The following is a 25,020-nucleotide window of genomic DNA, read 5'->3' as shown; positions in this document are numbered from 1 at the left end:
ATGCTGTCCCCAACCTCACTACTACTGTTTGGTAGTCTGTACACAACTCCCACGCACGTTTTCTGCCCTTTGCAAAAGCTCCACCCATACCGATTCCACATCATCCAAGCTAATGTCCTTCCTTACTATTGATCTGGATTGCACAGACTGAAATGCTGCTGGAATCAGATTCATTGGCAACTTTCAAAAGGGAATTCGATAAACACTTGATGGGGAAAAAATTGTCAGAGCAATAGGTAAACCGGGCAGGGAACCAGATTAATTGGATAGCTCTTTATTGGATAATTAATACAGGAGATAAAACATATCCAGGCTTTCGACCAGTCAGCTGAACATCGGTGGTAGGAAAACTAATGGAATTCCTACTAAAGGAGAACATAGAAGAACATCTTGAAACCAAATATATATTAATGAATAGTCAGCATGGATCTCAAAAGGAAAATTCATGCTTGACCAATCTCATTGAATGTTTTGAAGAGGTAACAGAGAGTTTAGACATGGGTAATGGAGTAGATGTAACTGATTCATATTTTTAAATGGCCTTCGATAAGGTGCCACATAACAGATTAATGAATAAGGTCAGAGAATGAGCAATCTGTAAGTAACACAATGGACAGCGAGTGGGCTTTAAGACAGAAAGCAGAGATTAGAGGTAAAGGGTAGCTATTCAGAGAGGCAGAAGGTGAATAGTGCTGTTCCACAAGGATCAGTGCTGGGACCAGTGTTGATCACAATTTTAAATTGATGAATTAGATTTTGGAATCAAAAACGCAACTTCTAAATTTGCGGATGACACCAAATTTTGTGGACAGTTAATACTGAACATAACTGCCACAAATTATAGGAATACATCAAGAAACTTGCAGATAATGTGTATAATTGGAAAATAAATTTCAACGCAGATAAATGTGAGATATTTCATATTGGTGAGAAAAAAAAGAGATCACATATTACTTGGAAAATCTGAAATTAAATGTGATGGAAGAGCAAAGAGATCTCGGAGTAAAAATACAAAAATCAATAAAAGTAGAGACATAGTTTTGCAACACTATAAATAACCACCCAAGTACTCGGGTTTATTTTGAAAGGTTTAGAATTGAAAAGTAATGAAGTTATGCTAAACTTGCATCGAACCTTGGTTATACCATAGTTGGAGTACTGTGTACAATTCGAGTCAACATATTATAGAAAGCATATAAAATCACTGGAGAGGGGGAAGAGAATATACGATAGGTATACCATTGTATTTCTGCTGTCAGGGAATGACGAACATACTGTGCCTCTTTTCTCTTCAATAGAGAAGGATGAGGGTTGACCAAATAGCGGTATTTAAAATTATGAAATATTCTGATAGACTAGGCATTACAGTGTGTTATCACTTGTGCGGAGCAAAACTCGGTCCTCAAAATAAGAGAGTTACCAAGAAATCAAAGACGGAATTCAGAAGAAAGTTCTTTACCCAGAAAGTGATGCAATTTTTGGAACTCGTTACCACAGGGAGTGGTTCAAGTGAATAGAATAGATGCATTTAATGTGCGGCTAGATAGGGATATGAGGGAGAAGAGAACAGAGGGTTCTGCTGATCGAGTTAGATGAGGGAAGACGGGAGGAGGCTCGAGAGGAGCGTAACAGCTGGCATGGACTGCTTCGGCCAAATATCCTGTTTCTGTGCCGTATCATTCTATGATTGTATTTTCTGTTGATTAAATAATTTCTATTCCTACAGTCAACTCTGTAACAATCGGTGAGACCTCAGCAGGGACCTATGAAAATATTCCAAGAAAGCAAAAGGTTGGTGCCATTGCATTAATATACTCATCATCATAGGCAGTCCCTTGAAATCGAGGAAGACTTGCTTCCTCTCTAAAAGTGAATTCTCAGGTGACTGAACAGTCCAATATGGGAATTACAGTCTCTGTCACAGGTGGGACAGACAGTGGTGGAAGGAAAGGGTGGATGGGGAGTCTCGTTTGCCTTACGCTCCTTCCACTGCTTGCGTTTGCTTTCTGCATGCTCCCGGTGATGAAACTCGAGGTGCTCAGTGCCCTCCTAGATGCTCTTCCTCCACTTAGGGTGGTTATATTGGTGAGGCCAGTGAACAGAAGGGAATCTACACCTTTTGCAACCATCGAAGTCTTGGTTCCTGTAGTAGCAGTAAACTGGAGTCACAAATAACCCAGAGCAGGATAGGTGTGGCAAGCATCCTTGCCTCAGTGCATTAGTGGACCAGTTGGGTTTTTACAACAATCCAAAAATGTTTCTGGCGCTATACAGAATATTGGGCTGAATTTTCTGTTTTACAACCGAAACGAATATCGTGCGGAGCTTAAAATGGGCATTCGATGCAGTATTGCTCTTGTCCCAACCAGCAATAAAAGTGAAAATTTACCTCCTGCAATTTGGTTTGTGGGATAGATAATGTAAACAAGCTCTTATAATTTTTATCTCAGGATATGTGATGTTATACTAGCCATTATATCTGAAGCATCTACATGTGATTCATGGTGTAACAGTTTCCAATATTTGTCATCTAATTACTTTTGTACAGGAGAGAGCTACGGAACCACTTGATGAAAACTCCACTTACATGGTAAGAAAATTATCTTGTTTATTCTTTAATGTATTCACTTTCATTTTAAAACAAATCATTTCAGTTCTCTTTTGCTGCACTCTATTTCTCGGCCGATCTGTTATCTAAACAGAACCATTTCTTTACTTTTGACAGGGATTACAGCTGCAAGATCAGTCAGTTTACAGTGATCTGATGAGGTATGTGAGTAGATCATTTTACAGCTGATCCACTATACTGGGAAGAAAATGTAGATATTTTTATTGGTTCTCAGGATATGGGTATCACGTGGCAAGGCAGTGTTTATCTCTGATCCCTAGTTGCCCGAAGGGCATTCAATGTCAACCGTGTAGTGTCGGACTGGAGACATGAGAGTGGATAGTGTGTCATGATTATTTTGTGGATGTACATTACAGAAATAATACATTCAGCGGCTTTGTGCAATCTCACATCGAACGTGTTTCACTGTAATTATTCACACAAACTTAGAGTCAACTTTGCCTGTATTTTTGTTCCCGCAGACGTTAACGTTATTGGTGACTCATAGGGCAATGTTGGTTTGTGACTGGCTGCAACAGAAGGTCAACGATTTTGCTGCAAGATACTTCTCTCATCTGTCTCGTAAAGTTAATGCTCTCTGCAACCCCAGCCCCATCCTGAGATTGTCAAGGAGGTATCCTCTATCAACCTCTACTGAGCCATTCCTCATATTCATGATTTCATTCTCCATCTTAAGCCATCTTGCCTTCTCTCCTCTGTTTTCAGTCCCCTTCTGACCTCACTTAACCTCTCGCTAGATGTAAATTCTCTTATTGATATTCATTTCCACCCACAGCGCCGGCCTTGGGGACAATGGTGCTTTGGGCGAACTTGTATTTTGGGTCCCTTTGAGCTGAAGTATATAGTAGTATCAGCGTGGGTTGTCATTAACAGATTTCAAGTATTTTGCCATCACGTCTGCATCTTTCTTCATTGCAGGCACGAACTGAGCTTTCCGTTTCCTGTTCTGTGCCCCTGGCAGCATCTTTTTAGGTACTTGCGACATTTTGTTTCCTTGCAAGTTTCACGAAATAACAAAAAAACAGAGAACTGCCAGGTTACAAAAAATATGTCATGTTATGTTACATCATGTGATTTGCCGACATAAATCAATTTCAAAGCACTGTATCTCTTTATATGGAATGTTCCTGCTACAATCTTTTTCATATTTACACTCCTTTTAACCAGTCCTTTCATTTTATATATAACCACGTTGTCCCAGATGAACATTAACCTTTACCGCCAAAATGCTAGCGTGCAGATACATTTGTGCCTGAACACTTTTCATCGAATTATTACTTTTTATTGTAATTTTTTTCATTACAACCCTCTTGACCCTGACACCCCCTGACCTACGATCCCTGAGCAGGTGGCCACATCGCCAAATCGTAAGTCCGGCCTTGTCCACCCCTCAACCTTGTCATGTCCTCTCTGTCTCCATAGTCTGATTCACAGTCTGTGTACTTCCCTGTATCTCTTCCCAACACAGTCACCTGACCACCAACAAATTCATTTCCTTCTGAGTTTTCTTCTAAAAAATACTGCCCCAAATCAGTGCAAATATCACTTTCAAACCGCGAACTGCATCGCCTTCGGCCTTTCATTCAATATAGTACATCTACAGCTAACGATGAGGAGCAGTGAGAGATCATGGCGGAGAGGTGGTGAATGTTTGTGGCTGAGGTGAGGCGAATGTTTGTGGCGGAGGAGTGATAAATGAGGGTACAGGGCCCAGAAGAGCCGAGTGCCCAGGGGCAGCCTACACTGCGATATGTGTGTGCTCTAGGTCTGTGCAGCAGAGCTGGTCTCCAGTCGTCCTGGTTAACCCTTGCCACTGGATAAAGGCCGAGCTCTATCAAGCCCGTGTGGTGTCTGATGTGCAACGGTCACCACACGTTAAAAAAATCCATGCACGGGCATCTTTCACCGCTCCAACTGGTGTTCAGGAATGGAATATCGGGTCCTTCATTGAAACATCTGTGAACTCATGCAGAAGCAAGACATCCTCGTTCGAGGGACCGCATATGATGATGACAATCAATACCTCAGCTCCACGTATTATGCCCTTTTCCACAGAAATAACTTTGCGCTTTCCCACCCTAATTGTTCCCCTTGGTACGGCACCAATCTTTGTTTTGTCAGGGTGCAGATGTGAGTGTTTCAGTCACACAACTGTTTGAGTCATCCATCACCAGATCTGGCTGGGCCACATCGAGCCTCATTTTCCTGTGTGAACACTGCCCATTGATCTGGGATAATTCTGGAAAATAACAATACACCTGCACTTTGTTTCACCACTATCGCCAATTTCCTTAAACCTGTATCCCCTGCTCCCTCCACCCTCACCTCCAACTTCAACTGAAAGGAGCTCATGGACTCCATGATCACTAAGATTGAGAACATGTGCTGATTCACTCCACATCTCCTTGCCCACCTGCTTATTGACTGCATAAACAAACGCTATGTACCTGTAAACCTTATTTTAATTTTGTGGAATGTCAAATTATCTTCAAAATAATGAAAATTACGATTTGTAATAAACTTTAAAAAACATGTATTTTTTAATGTTTGTTCATCTTTATTTCAGCTTGACCTGTTTCCCATGTGAGGGCCACTATCTTTGTTTTGCTCTCTGTCACTTTTTTCAAATGTCAGAATAAAAGCAGCTTGTTTACTTCCTGGTTCCCTGTCTGTGAGAATTCGGGTTTGTGATTGGCTGCTTAGACAGTTTTCTGACATCACGGCAGATCGCGCTGTAGAATTGGTACTAAATTCTCACTGATCTCAACAGCACGTCAAAAATAACAAACTTCTCGTGAGTTCTTTGTAGGCAACATTGTTCAGGGCCAGCAGCTTTGCTTCGCTGGTGACCAGAAATTACGGGGCATTGTTTCAAACAAAGGGTGGTAGAAGTTTGGAACTCTCTCCCCAAATAAACAGTAGATGCTAGCTCAATTAATCATTTCAAATCTGAGATTGATAGATTTTTGCTAGCCAAGACTATTCCGTGATATGGAGTCAAGTTGAGTGGATGGAGTTAGGCCACATAATCAGCCATGATCTCATTGAAAGATAGAACGGCCTCATTGGGCTGAATGACCGTCTCATGTTACGATGATTCATACTATTTGGGAAATACACCGATTCTTCATTCTTGGGAATAAAGCGGATCGTTTGGAGCATCAACCTCGGCATGGAAATATTGGGACAAAATGGCCTGTTTCCGTGCTGTAAACATTATAGAGATAATCTCACTATTGCCCATGTTGAACTCCATTTGCCATAGGTTTGCCCACTCATTTAATCGACATCGCCTTCAAAGTTCCTGTTCGCACCAATGCTACTTCGCTTTGGCACTCTTTAACTGTTATCACCTGCAAACTTGGAGATGCATATTTTTATTCCTTCATCCAAGTCATTCGTAAACATGGTTTAAAGTTGAGGCCAAAGAGCATATCCCTGGGGAAAAACCCTTGTCACAATCTGCCAATCGGTGTACCTTTATCACTATTGTCTGTCTCCTCCATCCCAACCAGATTACAGAACAAGATAGAAGTTGAAAATATACTGGAGGCTTTTGTGTCTGTTCTGTTTATTAGTCATTGATTTAACAGAATATTTTGATACATTTTCTGGCAAAATTTATCTTTGATGAACTATACATTCATTATAAGAAGTGATCAAACTTCATGATCATGACAAAGTTGGAAGTGCAATAAATATATAGTGAATTAGAAGCTTTTAACATCTTGTTCATACATAGTGTGAGATTTATTGCAACGGTCAGCTGTCAATGAGGGTTAACCACTTTGTTTGGCTGTTAGTTTATGCGGAAGTTGTACATTATCTATTGTTAACGCTCTCAGAAACATACAGATGTTGTTTTTCTTTAGGAAGTTGGAATTTCCGACTGAAAGCAAGAAGCAACCAACAAATGATAAATCTGTTTTACAATCAGAGAGAAAAACCAAATTGATGTATGTGAAAAAATTAAACGCATTCAAGAGCTTCTTTGAAAAATAATTTCTGTTTTAAAAATACAGAATTGAGCTTTACCAAAACTTTAATCTTCAGCTACCAATCAATCACCATAGGCGTCACTGCACCAGCCACCATGTTGTTATTAACGGCTTCCTCTATCAAAGGCGAGAAACCACAACACAACCGAGCAGCACATTGGGTGACAGGAAAAGTTTCGAAAGAGACACCGCAGCAAATAAAAAAATGTTTTCTACTTTACTGGAATACTAAAAATTTGCAACGGTACATAAACAGATCAGTGTGTCACAATTGTCCTGGTCATGTATCGTAAAAACAATCAGCAATAAGAGCTAGCAGAGACAGAGAAATAAATAGGATCACATCGGATATACGGCACAGAAACAGGCCATGTGTGCAAACATGCCAAGCTGGTATTTATGCTCCACTCGAGCCACCTCCGTCTTTCCTCATCTAACTCTATCAGCATAACCCTCTATTCCCTTCTCACACATATGCTAATCTAGCCTCCCCTTAAAAGCATCTATATTATTCGGTTCAACTATTCCCTGTGGTACCAAGTTCCACATTCTCACCACTCTCTCTGTAAAGAAGTTTCTTCTGAATTCCTTATTTCATTTCTTGGTGACTATCTTGAATTTATGGCTTTCTAGTTATACTCTTCCCCACAAGTGGATACAGTCTCACTGTATATACTCTATCAAAACCTTTCATGATTTTAAAGACTACTATTCAGTCACCACTCAGACTTATTTTTTCAAGTTAATACAGTCCCAGCCTGTTCATCCTTTCCCGATAGGTATACCCTCGCATTTCTGTTATCATCCTTGCAATTCTTCTCTGCACCCTCTCGAGTGCTTCTATATTCTTTCTATACTATGTGGACCAGAATTAAACACAGCACTCCAAATGTTGTCGAATCAAGGATGGATACGACGTCATCATAACTGCACTACTTTTCAATTCTATTCCTTCAGGAATAAACCCTAGTGCCTGGTTTGCTTTGTTGTGATCTTGTGTAATGTGTACTCTGAAATCCCTTTGCTCCTCTACCCCAACCAAACACACACTCTCCAAGTGATAATTGACCTCCCTATTTTTCCTACCAAAATGCAATACCTCACTTTTGAATTTATTTCACCAATAATATGCCCATTGTGCAGGTTTATTAATGTCTTCTTGTAATTTGTTTCCATCCCCCTCAGTATTAACTATTCCCCCAATTTGGTGTCTTCGCAAATTTAGAAATTGTGTTTTTGATTCCAAAGTCTAAATCATCAATATAAATTGTGAACACCAGTGGTCCCAGCACTGATCCTTGTGAAACACCAGTACCCAACTTCTGCCTCTGAATAGCTACCCTTTACCACTACTCTCTGCTTTCTTTCTTGAAACCCGCTAGCTATCCATTCTTCCACTTGTCCCCTATAAGAACATAAGAACATAAGAATTCGGAACTGGAGTAGGCCATCTAGCCCCTCGAGCCTGCTCCGCCATTCAACAAGATCATGGCTGATCTGGCCGTGGACTCAGCTCCACTTACCTGCCCGCTCCCCGTAACCCTTAATTCCCTTATTGGTTAAAAATCTATCTGTGATTTGAATACAATCAATGAGCTAGCCTCAATTGCTTCCTTGGGCAGAGAATTCCACAGATTCACAACCCTCTGGGAGAAGAAATTCCTTCTCAACTCGGTTTTAAATTGGCTCCTCCGTATTTCTAGTCTCCCCGACCAGTGGAAACAACCTCTCTGCCTCTATCTTGTCTATCCCTTTCATGATTTTAAATGTTTCTATAAGATCACCCCTCATCCTTCTGAACTCCAACGAGCAAAGACCCAGTCTACTGAATCTATCATCATAAGGTAACCCCCTCATCTCCGGAATCAGCCGAGTGAATCGTCTCTGTACCCCCTCCAAAGCTAGTATATCCTTCCTTAAGTAAGGTGACCAAAACTGCATGCAGTAGTCCAGGTGCAGTCTCACAAATACCCTGTACAGTTGCAGCAGGACCTCCCTGCTTTTGTACTCCATCCCTCTCGCAATGAAGGCCAACATTCCATTCACCTTCCTGATTACCTGCTGCACCTGCAACTAACTTTTTGGGATTCATGCACAAGGACCCCTAGATCCCTCTGCACCGCAGCATGTTGTAATTTCTCCCCATTCAAATAATATTCCCGTTTACTGTTTTTTTTTCTAAGGTGGATGACCTCACATTTTCCGACATTGTATTCCATCTGCCAAACCTTAGCCCATTCGCTTAACCTATCCAAATCTCTTTGCAGCCTCTCTGTGTCCTCCATACAACTCGCTTTCCCACTAATCTTTGTGTCATCTGCAAATTTTGTTACACTACACTCTGTCCTCTCTTCCAGGTCATCTATGTATATTGTAAACAGTTGTGGTCCCAGCACTGATCCCTGTGGTACACCACTAACCACCGATTTCCAACCCAAAAAGGACCCATTTATCCCGACTCTCTGGTTTCTGTTAGCCAGCCAATTCTCAATCCATGCTAATACATTTCCTCTGACTCCGCGTACCTTTATCTTCTGCAGTAACCTTTTGTGTGGCACCTTATCGAATGCCTTTTGGAAATCTAAATACACCACATCCATTGGTACACTTCTATCCACCATGCTCGTTATATCCTCAAAGAATTCCAGTAAATTAGTTAAACATGATTTCCCCTTTATGAATCCAGGTTGCGTCTGCTTGATTGCACTATTCCTATCGAGATGACCCGCTATTTCCTCCTTAATGATAGCTTCAAGCATTTTCCCCACAACAGATGTTAAACTAACAGGCCTATAGTTACCTGCCTTTTGTCTGCCCCCTTTTTTAAACAGAGGCGTTACATTAGCTGCTTTCAAATCTGCTGGTACTTCCCCAGAGTCCAGAGTATTTTGGTAGATTATAACGAATGCATCTGCTATAACTTCCGCCATTTCTTTTAATACCCTGGGATGCATTTCATCAGCACCAGGGGACTTGTCTACCTTGAGTCCCATTAGCCTGTCCAGCACTACCCCGCTAGTGATAGTGATTATCTCAAGGTCCTCCCTTCCAACATTCCCGTGACCAGCAATTTCTGTCATGGTTTTTGTGTCTTCCACTGTGAAGACCGAAGCAAAATAATTGTTTAAGGTCTCAGCCATTTCCACATTTCCCATTATTAAATCCCCCTTCTCATCTTCTAAGGGACCAACATTTACTTTAGTCACTCTTTTCCGTTTTATGTATCGGTAAAAGCTTTTACTATCTGTTTTTATGTTTTGCGCAAGTTTACCTTCATAATCTATGTTTCCTTTCTTTATTGCTTTCTTCATCATTCTTTGCTGTCGTTTAAAATTTTCCCAATCATCTAGTTTCCCACTAACCTTGGCCATCTTATACGCATTGGTTTTTAATTTGATACTTTCCTTTATTTCCTTGGTTATCCACGGCTGGTTATCCCTTCTCTTACTGCCCTTCTTTTTCACTGGAATATATTTTTGTTGAGCACTATGAAAGAGCTCCTTAAAAGTCCTCCACGGTTCCTCAATTGTGCCACCGTTTAGCCTGTGTTTCCAGTCTACTTTAGCCAACTCTGCCCTCATCCCACTGTAGTCCCCTTTGTTTAAGCATCGTACGCTCGTTTGAGACATTACTTCTTCACCCTCAACCTGTATTACAAATTCAACCATACTGTGAACACTCATTCCGAAAGGATCTTTTACAAGGAGATCATTTATTATTCCTGTCTCATTACACAGGACCAGATCTAAGATAGCTTGTTCCCTTGTAGGTTCTAAGAAACAATCCCGTATGCATTCTATGAATTCCTCCTCAAGGCTACCTCGTGCGATTTGATTTGACCAATCGATACGTAGGTTAAAATCCCCCATGATTACTGCCATTCCTTTTTCACATGCCTCCATTATTCCCTTGATTATTGCCTGCCCCACCGTGAAGTTATTATTTGGGGGCCCATAAACTACGCCCACCAGTGACTTTTTCCCTTTACTATCTCTAATCTCCACCCACAGTGATTCAACATTTTGTTCATTAGAGCCAAAATCGTCTCTCACAACTGCCCTGATATCATCCTTTATTAAAGAGAGCTACCCCACCTCCTTTCCCTTCTTGTCTATCTTTCTGAATTGTCAGAGACCCCTGTATGTTTAATTCCCAGTCTTGGCCACCCTGCAACCACATTTCTGTAATGGCCACCAAATCATACCCATTTGTAATGATTTGTGCAGTCAACTCATTTACTTTATTTCAAATGCTGCATGCGTTTAGGTAGAGTGTTCTAATACTAGTTTTTAAACCATGATTTTTAGTTTTGACCCCTCCTGCAGCCCCTTTATATTCATACATATTGTCCCTTCCTATCACCTTGTGGTTTACACTTACCCCAGTGCTACTCTGCTCTGTTGCCTCCTACCTTTTGCATTCTTTCTTGGGGTCCTGTCCATCTGAGCTCTCAGCCACTCTAACTCGCTCAGAACCCTCTCCTGGGTTCCGAATACTCCTTGCATTGAGGCACCGAACTTTCATGTTTGCCTTTTTATTCCACTTTGACCCTTTAGAATTTTGTTGTGCAGTGGCCCTTTTTGTTTTTTGCCTTGGGTTTCTCTGCCCTCCACTTTTACTCATCTCCTTTCTGTCTTTTGCTTTTGTCTCCATTTTGTTTCCCTCTGTCTCCCTGCATTGGTTCCCATCCCCCTGCCATATTAGTTTAACTCCTCCCCAACAGCACTAGCAAACACTCCCCCTAGGACATTGGTTCTGGTCCTGCCCAGGTGCAGACCATCCGGTTTATACTGGTCCCACCTCCACCAGAACCTGTTCCAATGCCCCAGGAATTTGAATCCCTCCCTGCTGCACCACTGCTCAGGCCACGTATTCATCTGAGTAATCCTGCGATTCCTACTCTGACTATCACGTGGCACTGGTAGCAATCCCGAGATTACTACTTTTGAGGTCCTACTTTTTAATTTAACTCCTAGCTCCTTAAATTCGTCTCATAGGACCTCATCCCTTTTTTTACCTAGATCGTTGGTACCAATGTGCACCACGACAACTGGCTGTTCACCCTCCCTTTTCAGAATGTCCTGCACCCGCTCCGAGATATCCTTGACCCTTGCACCAGGGAGGCAACATACCATCCTGGATTCTCGGTTGCGGCCGCAGAAAAGCCTATCTATTCCCCTTACAATTGCATCCCCTATCACTATCGCTCTCCCACAGCAGAGCCAGCCATGGTGCCATGAACTTGGCTGCATGCAGCTCTCCCCTGATGAGTCATCCCCCTCAACAGTATTCAAAGCGGTGTATCTGTTTTGCAGGGGGTGACCGCAGGGGACCCCTGCACTACCTTCCTTGCACTGCTCTTCCTGCTGGTCTTCCATTACTTAACTGGCTGTGGACCCTTCACCTGCGTTAAGACCAACTCGCTACACGTGCTACTCACATCATTCTCAGCATCGTGGATGCTCCAGAGTAAATCTACCCTCAGCTCCAATTCCGCAATGCGGACCGTCAGGAACTGGAGGCGGATACACTTCCCGCACACGTAGTCGTCAGGGACACCGAAGGCGTCCCTGATTTTCCATATAGTACAGGAGGAGCACAACACTTGTTTGAGCTCGCCTGCCATGACTTAACCCTTAGATTAACTTAAATTGGCAACAACAGTGCTAAAAGTTACTCACTGATATAGAAGAGAAAAAAGAAAAACTACTTATCAGTCACCAGCCAATCACTCACCCCCTTGGCTGTGACGTCACCTTTCTATTTCTTTCTACTACTTTTTGCCTTCTCCCTGTAGCTGCACAAGCTGGGCCTTTTGTAGGTCTCTCTGACTCACGTACTCCCGACTCAGCGACGCACCTCCCGACCTTTTGTAGGCCTCTCTGACTCACGGACTCCCGACTCAGCGACGCACCTCCCGACCTTTTGTAGGTCTCTCTGACTCACGGACTCCCAACTCAGCGATTCACCTCCCGACCTCGCGGCCTTTTGTAGGCCTCTCTGACTCACGGACTCCCGACTCAGCAACGCACCTCCCGACCTCGCGGCCTTTTGTAGGCCTCTCTGACTCACGGACTCCCGACTCAGCAACGCACCTCCCGACCTCGCGGCCTTTTGTAGGTCTCTCTGACTCACAGACTCCTGACCTCGCGGCCTTTTGTAGGCCTCTCTGACTCACGGACTCCCGACCTCGCGGCCTTTTGTAGGTCTCTCTGACTCACAGACTCCCGACTCAGCAACGCACCTCCTGACCTCGCGGCCTTTTGTAGGCCTCTCTGACTCACGGACTCCCGACTCAGCGACGCACCTCCCGACCTCGCGGCCTTTTGTAGGTCTCTCTGACTCACAGACTCCCGACTCAGCGACGCACCTCCCGACCTCGCGGCCTTTTGTAGGCCTCTCTGACTCACGGACTCCCGACTCAGCGACGCACCTCCTGACCTCGCGGCCTTTTGTAGGCCTCTCTGACTCACAGACTCCCGACTCAGCGACGCACCTCCCGACCTCGCGGCCTTTTGTAGGTCTCTCTGACTCACAGACTCCCAACTCAGCGACGCACCTCCTGACCTCGCGGCCTTTTGTAGGCCTCTCTGACTCACGGACTCCCGACCTCGCGGCCTTTTGTAGGCCTCTCTGACTCACGGACTCCCGACTCAGATTTACTTCTACCTCGGGGTTTTCCCCCAACACTGGGCAAGAGTTGGGCAAATATCCCAATCTCTGCCCTGCAGATGTCCTTCCTGCTGGGAGGCACTGGATCTGTTAAAAGAAATTTTGGCAGATTGCAAATGCTGGTTCTCGGTGCATGCACATCGCGCGCCAAGAACCGGTATTTGCGAGGCCTCACCAGGTATGTGTACTCATTATAGGTACCTTGCATGGCCTAAATTTTCAGCCCATGCAAACATTAAATGGTTAATCCGTTATATCACAGTGTATCTGTAGCTAAGATATATGGTGTTGATCGTAAGCAGCCGAGTCAAATAAAGAACACCAGAGAGGAGCGAGTCGAACACAAATACTGAGAAGGGGTACCAATTGGTTAGAATGCAGTCTCTTTGATTATATTGAGGATAGAATTGATTCCTTCAATATGCAAAGTGTGCCAGGGTTCTGGAGGATGGACAATGTAAAATTTTTGGAAAAAAAGAGATGAATAAATAATGATGATTTTGACTAACATCAGATTTCAGCAAACTCTTGGATTCCATAATTTGAGTTCGAATTGGACAGGTTTTGAAAAAGCTTAGCAGTAATCTCTTATCGGTTAAGAAACTGTCTACCTCAGTCTTAAAGTTATTCAATGTCCCAGCTTCTACAGCTCTCTAAGGCAGCGGATTCCACAGATTTACAACCCTGTGAGAGAAGAAATTGCTCCTCATCTCAGTTTTAAATGGGCGGCCTCTTATTCTAAGTTTATGGTCCTTAGTTCCAGTCTCGCCTATCAGTGGAAACATCCTCTCTGCATCCATCATGTCAAGCCCCCTCATAATCTTATACGTTTAAATAAGATCAACTCTCATTCTTCTGAATTCCAATGAATAGAGGCCCAACCTACTCAACTATTCCTCATAAGTCAACCCCCTCATCTCCAGAATCAACCGAGTGAACCTTCTCTGAACTGCCTCCAAAGCAAGTATATCCTTTCGTAAATAAGGAAACCAAAACTGTACACAGTATTCCAGGTGTGGCCTCACCAATACCCTATATAACTGTAGCAAGACTTCCCTGCTTTTATACTCCAGCCACTTTGCAATAAAGTCCAAGATTCCATTGGCCTTCTTGATCACTTGCTGTACCTGCATACTAATCTTTTGTGTTTCGTGCACAAGTACCCCCAGGTCCTGCTGTACTGCAGCACTTTGCAATTTTTGTCCCTTTAAATCTAACTTGCTCTTTGATTTTTTTTCCGCCAAAGTGCATAACCTCACACTTTCTAACATTATAAGCCATCTGCCAAATTTTTGCCCACTGACTTAGCCTCTCTATGTCCTTTTGCAGATTTTTGTGTCCTCCTCACACATTGCTTTTCCTCGCATCTTTCTTCCTTTCCCATCTCGGTCCTTTCTTCTAAATCGTTAATATAGATTGTAAATAGTTGGGGTCCCAGCACTGATCCCTGCGGCACCCCACTAGTTACTGATTGCCAGCGCGAGAATGAACCATTTATCCCGACACTCTGTTTTCTGTTAGTTCGCCGATCCTCTATCCAAGCTAATATTTTACCCCCAACCCTGTGAACTTTTATTTTGTGCAGTAACATTTTATGTGGCACCTTGTCAAATGCATTCTAGAAGTCCAAATACAACAAATCCACTGGATCCCCTTTAGTCACCCTGTTCATTACATCCTCAAAGAATTCCAGCACATTTGTCAATTTTGTCTTCCCCTGACTGAATTATGCTTTCCAAATGTCCTGCTACTGCTTCTTTAATAACGGACTCCAGCATTTTCTCAACCACAGATGTTAGGCTAACGGGTCTATAGTTTCCTACTTTTTGTCTGCCTCCTTTTTTAAATAGGGGAGTTACATTTGCAGTTTTCCAATCTGTTGGGCCCAGAATCCCAGGAATTTTGGTAAATTTCAACGAATGCATGCAATATCCCTGCCGCTACGTCCCTTAAGACCTTAGAATGCAAGCCATCAGGTCCAGGGGATTTATCTACCTTTAAGTCCCATTATCTTACTGAGTACCACCTCCTTAGTGATTGTGATTGTGGTAAGTTCCTCCCCCTCTATAGCCCCTTGTCGATCCACTGCTGGAATATTGTTTGTGTCCTCTACTGTGAAGACTGATACAAAATATTCGTTTCTGCCATTTCCATGTTCCACATTACTAATTCTCCGGGCTCGTCCTCGAAGGGACCAACATTTACTTTAGCCACTCTTTCCCTTTTTATATACCTATAGAAACTCTTGCTATCTGTTTTTATATTTTGTGCTAGTTTACTTTCATAGCCTATCTTCTCTTTCTTAATCATTTCATTTGTCATTCTTTGCTGGCTTTTAAAAGCTTCCCAGTCTTCTGTCCTCCCACTAGTTTGACCACTTTGTATGCCCTTGTTTTTAATTGAATACCGTCTTTTATTTCTTTAGTTAACCACGGATGGCTATCTTTTCTTTTACACCCTTTCCTCCTCACTGGAATATATTTTTCTTGACAGTTATGAAATATCTCCTTAAATGTACGCCACTGTTCATCAACCATCCTACACTTTACTCTACTTTCCCAGTCTACTTTAGTAAACTCTGCCCTCATACTTTCAAGGTCTCCTTTATTTAAGCTTAGTACACTGGTTTGAGATCCAACTTTCTCACCATCCATCTGAATTTGGAATTCAACCATGTTATGATCACCATTCCAAGGGGATCCTTTACTAGGAGATTGTTTATTAATCCTGTCTCATTACACAGGACTAGATCCAAGATAGCCTGCCCTCTGGTCGGTTCCGTTCCATACTGTTCAAGGAACCTGTCCCTTATGCACTCTATGAATACGTCCTCAAGACTATCATGACCAATTTGATTTGTCCAATCAATATGGAGGTTGAAATCACCCATGATTATTGCTGTTCCCTTTTTACAAGCCCCCACTATTTCCTGGTTTATACTCCGACCAAAAGAGTTGCTACTGTTAGGGGGCCTATAGACTATGCCCAGCAGTGACTTTTTCCCTTATTATTCTACCCAAACTGTTTGAATATCGTGATCATTTGAGCAAATATCCTTTCTCACTAATGCATTGATTCCAACCTCGTGCAAGCCACCTACATGATTGTGCTGCGGAGGAGAAGATTGATTCGGCAGCATCACCTGAGGAACCTCAGAACACGTAGGATGATGAGCAGGAGGCCTTACCCATCACCTGAGGAACCTCAGAACACATACAGTACCCACATTGGGTATATCGAGACAAGCGTTCATACCTACACCTGAGTGAGGCAAACTCTGTGGGAAGGTTGCATTTCTGCAAATAAGTTGTAACTGAGATCTGTGAGTTAATAAAAGCAGACCTGCACCATAGAAGCGTCAGGAGGACTGCTTTGTCAGTTGAAGTAAAGGTTAAAGCTGCACTTTCATTTTATGCATCTGGATCATTCCAGGCCACAACTGGGGCTGTGTGCGCCATTTCTCAACATGCAACACATATCTGCATTTGGCAGGTGATTGCTGCACTGTGTGCCCGGACGAATGACTACATCAAGTTCCCCATGACCGCCCAGGCAATGCGTGACAGGGCTGTTGGCTTCTCCAAGATTGCTGATTTCCCCAAGGTGCAGGGCTGCATTGATTATACCCACATTGCCTTGCGAGCACCTTTGGAAGATTCTGAGCTGTACAGCAACAGAAGTGCTTTTATTCCATGAATGAGCAGCTCGTCTGTGACGACATGCATCACATCATGGCAGTTGATACAAGTTACTCTGGGAGCATGCATGATGCTTTCATCCTATGCGACAGCGCTATATCTGCCATGTTTCAGCAGCAGCCAGAAGGGCAGAGCTGGCTGCTGGAGTACAAAGGATACGGCCTCACCACCTGGCTCATGATGCCCCTACATGTAACCTGGACGAAAGCTGAGCGGGAATACAACATGTCGCACATTGCGACGCACAGCATCATAGTGAGGGCCATTGGCATTTTGAAGTAGCATTTTAACTTGAGTACAGTTACAACAGTAACAACAACAACAGCAGCAAACAAAGGCTTCACCCATCTCTCCTCCAACTTATTCTAAGACCGCCCGCTGCGCTTGGTCTTGGTGAGTCCACCCTTGTCTGCTGGCGGTAGCGCAGCTGTTCTTGGGTTGGGCATCTTCAGAGGTTGGTCTGTGGATTGGGGTGGGGGTGGCAGTTGATCCCATCAATGGCCGCAGGATCTGGGCATGTTCACTTATTGCAGCAGAAATCTCCGACATTCCCTCCCTCATGACTTCTTGCAGCGTCTCAACTATCTCCAACATTCCCTCCCTCATGTGCTCCCCCCAGTATCTCAACGACCTGCGACATTCCCCTTCTCATGTGTTCTGACAGTATATCAGCGACCTGCGACATTCCCTCCCTCCTGTGCACCGACAGTATATCAGCGACCTGCGACATTCCCTCCCTCATGTGTTCTGACAGTATATCAGTGACCTGTGACATTCCCTCCCTCATGTGTTCTGACAGTATATCAGCTACCTGTGACATTCCGTCCCTCATGTGTTCTGACAGTATATCAGTGACCTGTGACATTCCCTCCCTCATGTGTTCTGACAGTATATCAGTGACCTGTGACATTCCGTCCCTCATGTGTTCTGACAGTATATCAGCTACCTGTGACATTCCGTCCCTCATGTGTTCTGACAGTATATCAGTGACCTGTGACATTCCCTCCCTCATGTGTTCTGACAGTATATCAGCGACCTGTGACATTCCTTCCCTCATGTGTTCTGACAGTATATCAGTGACCTGTGACATTCCCTCCCTCATGTGTTCTGACAGTATATCAGCTACCTGTGACATTCCGTCCCTCATGTGTTCTGACAGTATATCAGTGACCTGTGACATTCCCTCCCTCATGTGTTCTGACAGTATATCAGCTACCTGCGACATTCCCTCCCTCATGTGCACCGACAGTATATCAGCGACCTGCGACATTCCCTCCCTCATGTGCACCGACAGCATATCAGCGACCTGTGACATTCCCTCCCTCATGTGCACCGATAGTATATCAGCTACCTGTGACATTCCCTCCCTTATGTGCACCGACAGCATATCAGCGACCTGCGACATTCCCTCCCTCATGTGCACCGACAGTATATCAGCGACCTGCGACATTCCCTCCCTCATGTGTTCTGATAGTATATCAGTGACCTGTGACATTCCCTCCCTCATGTGTTCTGACAGTATATCAGCTACCTGTGACATTCCCTCCCTTATGTGCACCGACAGTATATCAGCTACCTGTGACATTCCCTCTCTTATGTGCACCGACAGTATATCAGCGACCTGTGACATTCCCTCCCTCATGTGCACCGATAGTATATCAGCGACCTGTGACATTCCCTCCCTCATGTGCACCGACAGTATATCAGTGACCTGTGACATTCCCTCCCTCATGTGTTCTGACAGTATATCAGCGACCTGTGACATTCCCTCCCTCATGTGTTCTGACAGTATATCAGCTACCTGTGACATTCCCTCCCTCATGTGCACCGCCAGTATATCAGCGACCTGTGACATTCCCTCCCTCATGTGCACTGACAGTATATCAGCGACCTGCGACATTCCCTCCCTCATGTGCACCGACAGTATATCAGCGACCTGCGACATTCCCTCCCTAATGTTGCCAACCCAATGCTGTGGAATGCTGCACTCTCAGATGTGTCGTCTTTCGGTTGCCACATTAAGCCAAACCCAGTCAGCTCTCTCTAAAAGAACCCATGGCAGTATTTCAATGGAAGAGCAGGGGCAGAGGCGGCGGGGGGGCGCTGCTCAGCCCAGTGTCCTGGCCAATATTTATCCCTCAGCCATCATGAAGAAACAGATTATCTGATCATTGATCTCGTGGCTGTATTTGGGATCTTGCTGTGCACAAATTGGCTTCCTCATTTCCTGCGTAACAACTGTGGCCGCTCCTCAAATATATTTCATTGTCTGTAAAGCACTTTGGGATGTTCTGAGGTTTGAGTAAATCCTTTCTTTCTTGTTTCAAATCTTCAGGTTCAATTTTCATGTGTTCACTGGTGAACCTTCTGTTAAAGCGCATCATTACTGCAACTATTCAATTGTCCTAGTGATACTACTCGGATTTATTACAAATATTACATTTATGAATCTTTAGCACTTTCTTTACAAACATAAACCTTAGAATCGCCCAGAAGCAATCAAGCTGTGTTTCCATCCAGTGACACTGTGGTAATGTTCTCCTGCCTGTGTTCTGCACTGTTGCATTTCCAATTGTACCCTGATCTGTTTGTCATTGTAACAGCACCATTAGAGGTTATTAATAATAGTTAACAACATGTATAGTTATCTCCATTCTTTCGCTATTCTGTGTATTCAAATATCACTGATACTCGAAACAGGTTATCTTGATGTGATGCTACATAGGCTAGAGTGTCATTCGGCACAGGAAGTTTATTAAATCCTAGATTTCAAATGAGAGTATCTGATAGGAACATAGGTACAGGAGTCGGCCATTGAGCCCCTCGAGCCGGTTCCACCATTCAATGAGATCATGGCTGATCTGAGACCTAACTCCAGAGTTTGGCTTTAGTTCACAAAAAGCTATCAATCTCCAATTTAAAAATGAACAACTGATCTATTACCAATTGCCATTTGCTGAAGAGAGTTCCAAACTTCTACCTCTCTTTGTGTGTAGAAGTGTTTCCCTATTTCACTCCTGAAAGGTCTGGCTCTAATTTCTAGACATTGCCTGCAGCGCCATCTTCCCTTTAAAGGCGGCCACGCCACTGACCAACAAGGAGTGTACTGACACAAAAAGCTGTCGGGGGCACTGGCCTGTTGTGGCATCGCTCCCACGGGACAATTCCACAAAAGGGATATTTCCATGGGGCAATTTCGGGAAGGGGTCGCCGCTGTCGGTAAGGGATCGGAGTGTGCACGCCGTGGTGGGAAAACAGATGGAGCGGTCCCCTACACCGCTCCGACCCTGATGAAGGGCAGTTTACAAGATGGTGGCCTCTCCGCAGTGAGTCGACGGTCATTCCGCTTTGCCCTGTGGCCACTGTTTTCAGGTGGCCAGAGACTTTATTGGGAGGGACAATTTCGGTCCCCTGGTCTCCATATTATAAAAAGGATAGAGACACACTGAAGAAAGTGCAACAAAGATTTACAAGGATGACACCAGAACTGAGATATATTCCCATCAGGAAAGTTGAACAGGTTGGGGCTCTTTTTTCAGAAAAATGAACACAGAGGTCTTTAAGATTATGGAAGGGTTCAATTGGGTAGACGTCGAGAAGGAGTTTGCACTTGAAGAGGAGACCTGAACTAGGGGCCATAAATATAAAATAGTCCCGAATTAATCCAATCGGAAATTCAAGGGCAACTTCTTTACCCAGACCGTTTTTATGATCGGGAACTTGCTACCACAAGGAGTAGTTGAGGTGACTAGCATAGACGCATTTAAGGGGAAGTTAGATAAACACATAAGGGAGAAAGAAATAGAGGGATAATGTTGATGGGGTTGGAAGGGTGGGAGGGGCTTCATGTGGACCAAATATCATCTGCATGGGCCTGTTGGGCCGGAAGGTCTATTTCTGTGCTGTAAATACTATGTAATCGATTGGAATCTGTGGAAAGAGTTTCCAGTCAGGTGAACAACACTCGGTCCAATCAGCATTGCCGCTTTAGTAAATGATTCAACTGACTTGTTCTGTGCACCAGGAAGAGCGGGTCAGTCACCGAGTGTAACAGGGACTGGAGCTGCTCTCTCAGGATGGTAACACTGACACTTACCGCGGGAGCTGTTTGCTTATTGATATCTGCGGGTGAGGACCACTTTCCATTTCATTTCTTTTCGGGATTGTCATAGAAAATCAGACTCAGCAAGAGGTGACGTTAGTATCACTTTAGAAATGTACATATTGTATCGAGTTTAAATGTTTCTCTCTACTTCCTCCTCAATGTGATTTTCTTTCCTCAGTTGAACTCCAGGGTTTAACTATCCAGACAGAAAACAGTCGGATAAATGTGACCGTCGGAGACAACGCATTTTTTTCAGTGCTGCCGTCAGTTCCGACGATAAATATTACCTGGAACTTCGGGACGGCACTTATCGGTCAGTGGACCACTCGAATACCGATTATAAATGATAAGTACAGAACACGGGTTGAATATTTCCCCCAGAACGGATCACTCCTGCTGATGTCAGTGACAGTTTCGGACAGTGGAGAGTATACTGTTACCATGTTAACAGGCGACGCAGGTCAAGCAAAAGCAACCATCACTCTGCATGTACTGGGTGAGTGACAAGTTTATTTTGGAAGATTATTTGTTCAATTAGTATTCTATTCGTATGATAATTTAATATAAAAACACACTAAATTTTACAGCATAATTCACATATAGTTTGCAATATACCCTGTATAATCACTGACTTGTTCGGGTGTGTTTTCCGATCGGGGAAATTCAGGTATTACAAATAATGAACAGGTTGGAATTACATTCCGCTGTCAGTTTCAGGTACCTGCCGAATCGGTGCCGCCCGCCTGCATCAAACCACGCAGACATTGTACTACCAGACCAGAAAGTGTTGGTGCCTCAACTGGGCTGCGATAATATATATATATATATATATCCCTTTATCTGCGAGTTGGTTTATAGCGCAGCAAGTTTACTCAGTACACTAAAGTTGTGTAGTGTAAATCTAAAAGACTTGCATTTATATAGCGCTGTTCACGACTATCGGACATCCCAAATCGCTTTATAGCCATTTGAATACTTTTTGGAGTTAGTCACTGTTGTAATGTGGAAAACACGCAGCCAATTTGCACAAAGCAAACTCCCACAAACAACAATGTGATAATGACCAGATAATCTGTTTTTGTGATGTTGATTGAGGGATAAATATTGGCCAGGACACCGGGATAACTCCCCTGTTCTTCGAAATGGTGCCATGGGAGCTTTTACGTCCACTTAAGAGAACAGAGGGGAATTCGGTTTAATGTCTCATCTGAAAGACGGCACCTCTGACAGTGCAATGTCGATGACCCGTCGTAAGAATTGGAAAAATTTAGAGATGTAACAGATTTTAAAGCAAGTGTGGAGGCATGGAAAGGGGGGAGGGGAGGAAAGTAGAAAAGGGAAGGTCTGTGATAGGATGGAAGGCAGAAGAGACAAAAGGGTTGATGGTGCAAGGCAAAATGAGATGGTAATGGGGCAAGTTAAGAAACAAAAGATGAGTCTAGATGAGGTGTAAATGGAAATGGCTGAATCATCAACAGCTACCATGTGGGAAAATGTGGTGCAGAGGTTATGGTCTGAAATTGTTGAACTTGCTGTTGAGTCCAGAAGGCTGTGAAGTGTCTAAATGCTGTTCTGTGAGCTTACGTTGAGCTTTGTTGGAACAGCGTAAGAGGCCGAGGATGGAGAGATCAGAGTGGGAGTGGGCGGAGAATGAAAGTGACAGGCGACCAGAAGCTCGGGGTCAGGTTAATTTGCCTTTGTTGTGTAGGTGAACTATGCCAACCGATAGGTTGATGTGTAGCCATAGCACATATTGGAAAATTCCTCACCTCAGCCCATGCTTTTTCTGATAGGTAATACAACAAACGACATTTAGATTCCATCATTCATGATCTCAGGATGTTCTAAAGCAATTTGCAGTCAACAAAGTTCTTTTGAAGTGTTGTCATTATTGTAATGCAGGAAATACAGCAGCCAATTTGCACACAGCAAGCTCCCGCAAACAGCAACGTGATAATGACCAGATCATCTGTTTTAGTGATGTTAGTTTTGGTTGAGGGATGTATATTGGCCAGGACACCAGGGGGAACTGCCTTGTTCTTCTTTGGAATAGTGCCGTGCAATGTTGCCTGTAATTTTTTTACTGCTGCGCAGACCCTTTAAATATCTGCATGGGCCATTCAAAATACTGCGCATGTGTAGTTTTTGTATTGAAAAGCTGCTCCACAGGATCACTGGAGTGTTGTGTGGACGCACTGCTAAAAGGGAACATTGGTGATTTGGGATCTTTTACATTCCCCTGAGAGGGCAAACACAGTCTTGGTTTAACATCTCATCCTAAAGGCAGCACCTCTGACAGTTCAGCACTCCTTCAGTACTGAACAGAAGTGTCAGCCTAGATTTTGTGCTCAAGTCTCTGGATTGCGATTTGAACCCATTACCTTCTAACTGAGAGGTGAGAGTGTTACCCATTGAGCAATGGTTGACATAGTCAGGAGCTCAGAAGCGTAAAATCCCAGGCTTTGTCCAGCATGGATTTATGAAGGGGAAATCATGCTTGCAATCTTCTAGAATTTTTTGAGGATGTTACTAGAAGAGTGGACAAGGGAGAATCAGTGGATGTGGTGTATTTGGACTTTCAAAAGGCTTTTGACAAGGTCCATCAAAAGAGATTGTTGTGCAAAATTAAAGAACATGGTATTGGGGGTAATGTATTGACGTGGATAGAGAACTGGTTGGCAGACAGGAAGCAGAGAGTCAGGATAAATGGGTCCATTTCAGAATGGCAGGCAGTGACTATTGGAGTGCCGCAGGGTTCAGTGCTGGGACCCCAGCTATTTACAATATACATTAATGATTTAGACAAAGGAATTGAGTGTAATATCTCCAAGTTTGCGGATGACACTAAGCTGGGTGGCAGTGTGAGCTGTGAGGAGGATGCTAAGAGGTTGCAGGGTGACTTGGACAGGTTAGGTGAGTGGCCAAATGCATAGCAGATGCAGTACAATATAGATAAATGTGAGATTATCCACTTTGGTGGAAAAAACAGGAAGGCAGAATATTACCTGAATGGTGACAGATTAGGAAAAGGAGAGGTGCAACGAGACCTGGGTATCATGGTACTTCAGTCATTGAAAGTTGGCATGCAGGTATAGCAGGCGGTAAAGAAGGCAAATGGCATGTTGGCCTTCCTAGCGAGAGGATTTGCGTATAGGAACAGGGAGGTCTTACTGTAGTTGTGCAGGGCCTTGCTGAGGCCACACCTTGAATATTGTGTGAAGTTTTGGTTTCCTAATCTAAGGAAGGACGTTCTTGCTATTGAGGGAGTGCAGCAAAGGTTCACCAGACTGATTCCCGGGATGGCAGGACGGACATATGAAGAAAGACTGGATCGACTAGGCTTATATTCACTGGAATTTAGAAGAATGAGAGGGGATCTCATAGAAATATATAAAATTCTGATGAGATTGAAATGGTTAGATGCAGGAAGAATGTTCCTGATTGTTGGGGAAGTCCAGAACGATGGGTCACAGTCTAAGGATAAGGGGTAAGCCATTTAGGACCGAGATGAGGAGAAACGTCTTCACTCAGAGAATCGTGAACCTGTGGAATTCTCTACCAAAGAAAGTTGTTGAGGCCAGTTCGTTAGATATATTCAAAAGGGAGTTAGATGTGGGCCTTATGGCTAAAGGGATCAAGGGTTATGAAGAGAAAGCAGGAATGGGGTACTAAAGTTGCATGATTAGCCATGATCATATTGAATGTTGCTGCAGGTTCGAAGGGCCGAATGGCCTACTCCTGCACCTATTGTCTATGTTTCTATGTTTCTATGTTTCTATGGTACTGCAGTAAACTTTGTGCCATGCATATTTAAATGGTATGGCGTATGAAAGAACAATAATGTTCTTTTCTGATAGCTCAAATTGTCAGAGGAAATGTATATGACATTGAACTGACTATATTAGCTGGAAAGTTGCT

The 25,020-nt window shown here is 43.6% G+C and overlaps 1 protein-coding gene across 6 annotated transcripts in view; it reads left to right on the top strand.

Annotated features, from left to right (window-relative positions):
* LOC139240310 (cell adhesion molecule CEACAM5-like) overlaps nt 1-25,020 on the top strand; it is a 497,355-nt gene that overhangs the window by 149,056 nt on the left and 323,279 nt on the right. For 5 of the 6 annotated variants that reach the window (XR_011588707.1, XM_070868773.1, XM_070868770.1 and 2 more), the window contains exon 3: nt 21,281-21,598. Coding sequence is in view for 5 of the 6 variants with exons in the window: in XM_070868773.1 (XP_070724874.1) it covers nt 21,281-21,598 (318 nt within the window). In the remaining variant the exon portion in view is untranslated. Of the gene's footprint in view, nt 1-21,049; nt 21,126-21,280; nt 21,599-25,020 lie in introns of those variants that run through there. The other variant, XM_070868774.1, reaches the window with a different exon arrangement.

This window comes from Pristiophorus japonicus, chromosome 31 (assembly GCF_044704955.1).
Source record: "Pristiophorus japonicus isolate sPriJap1 chromosome 31, sPriJap1.hap1, whole genome shotgun sequence".
Lineage (NCBI taxonomy): Eukaryota > Metazoa > Chordata > Chondrichthyes > Pristiophoridae > Pristiophorus > Pristiophorus japonicus.
Note: the sequence above shows the minus strand (reverse complement) of the source record. Positions and strands in the feature narration are given on the sequence as shown.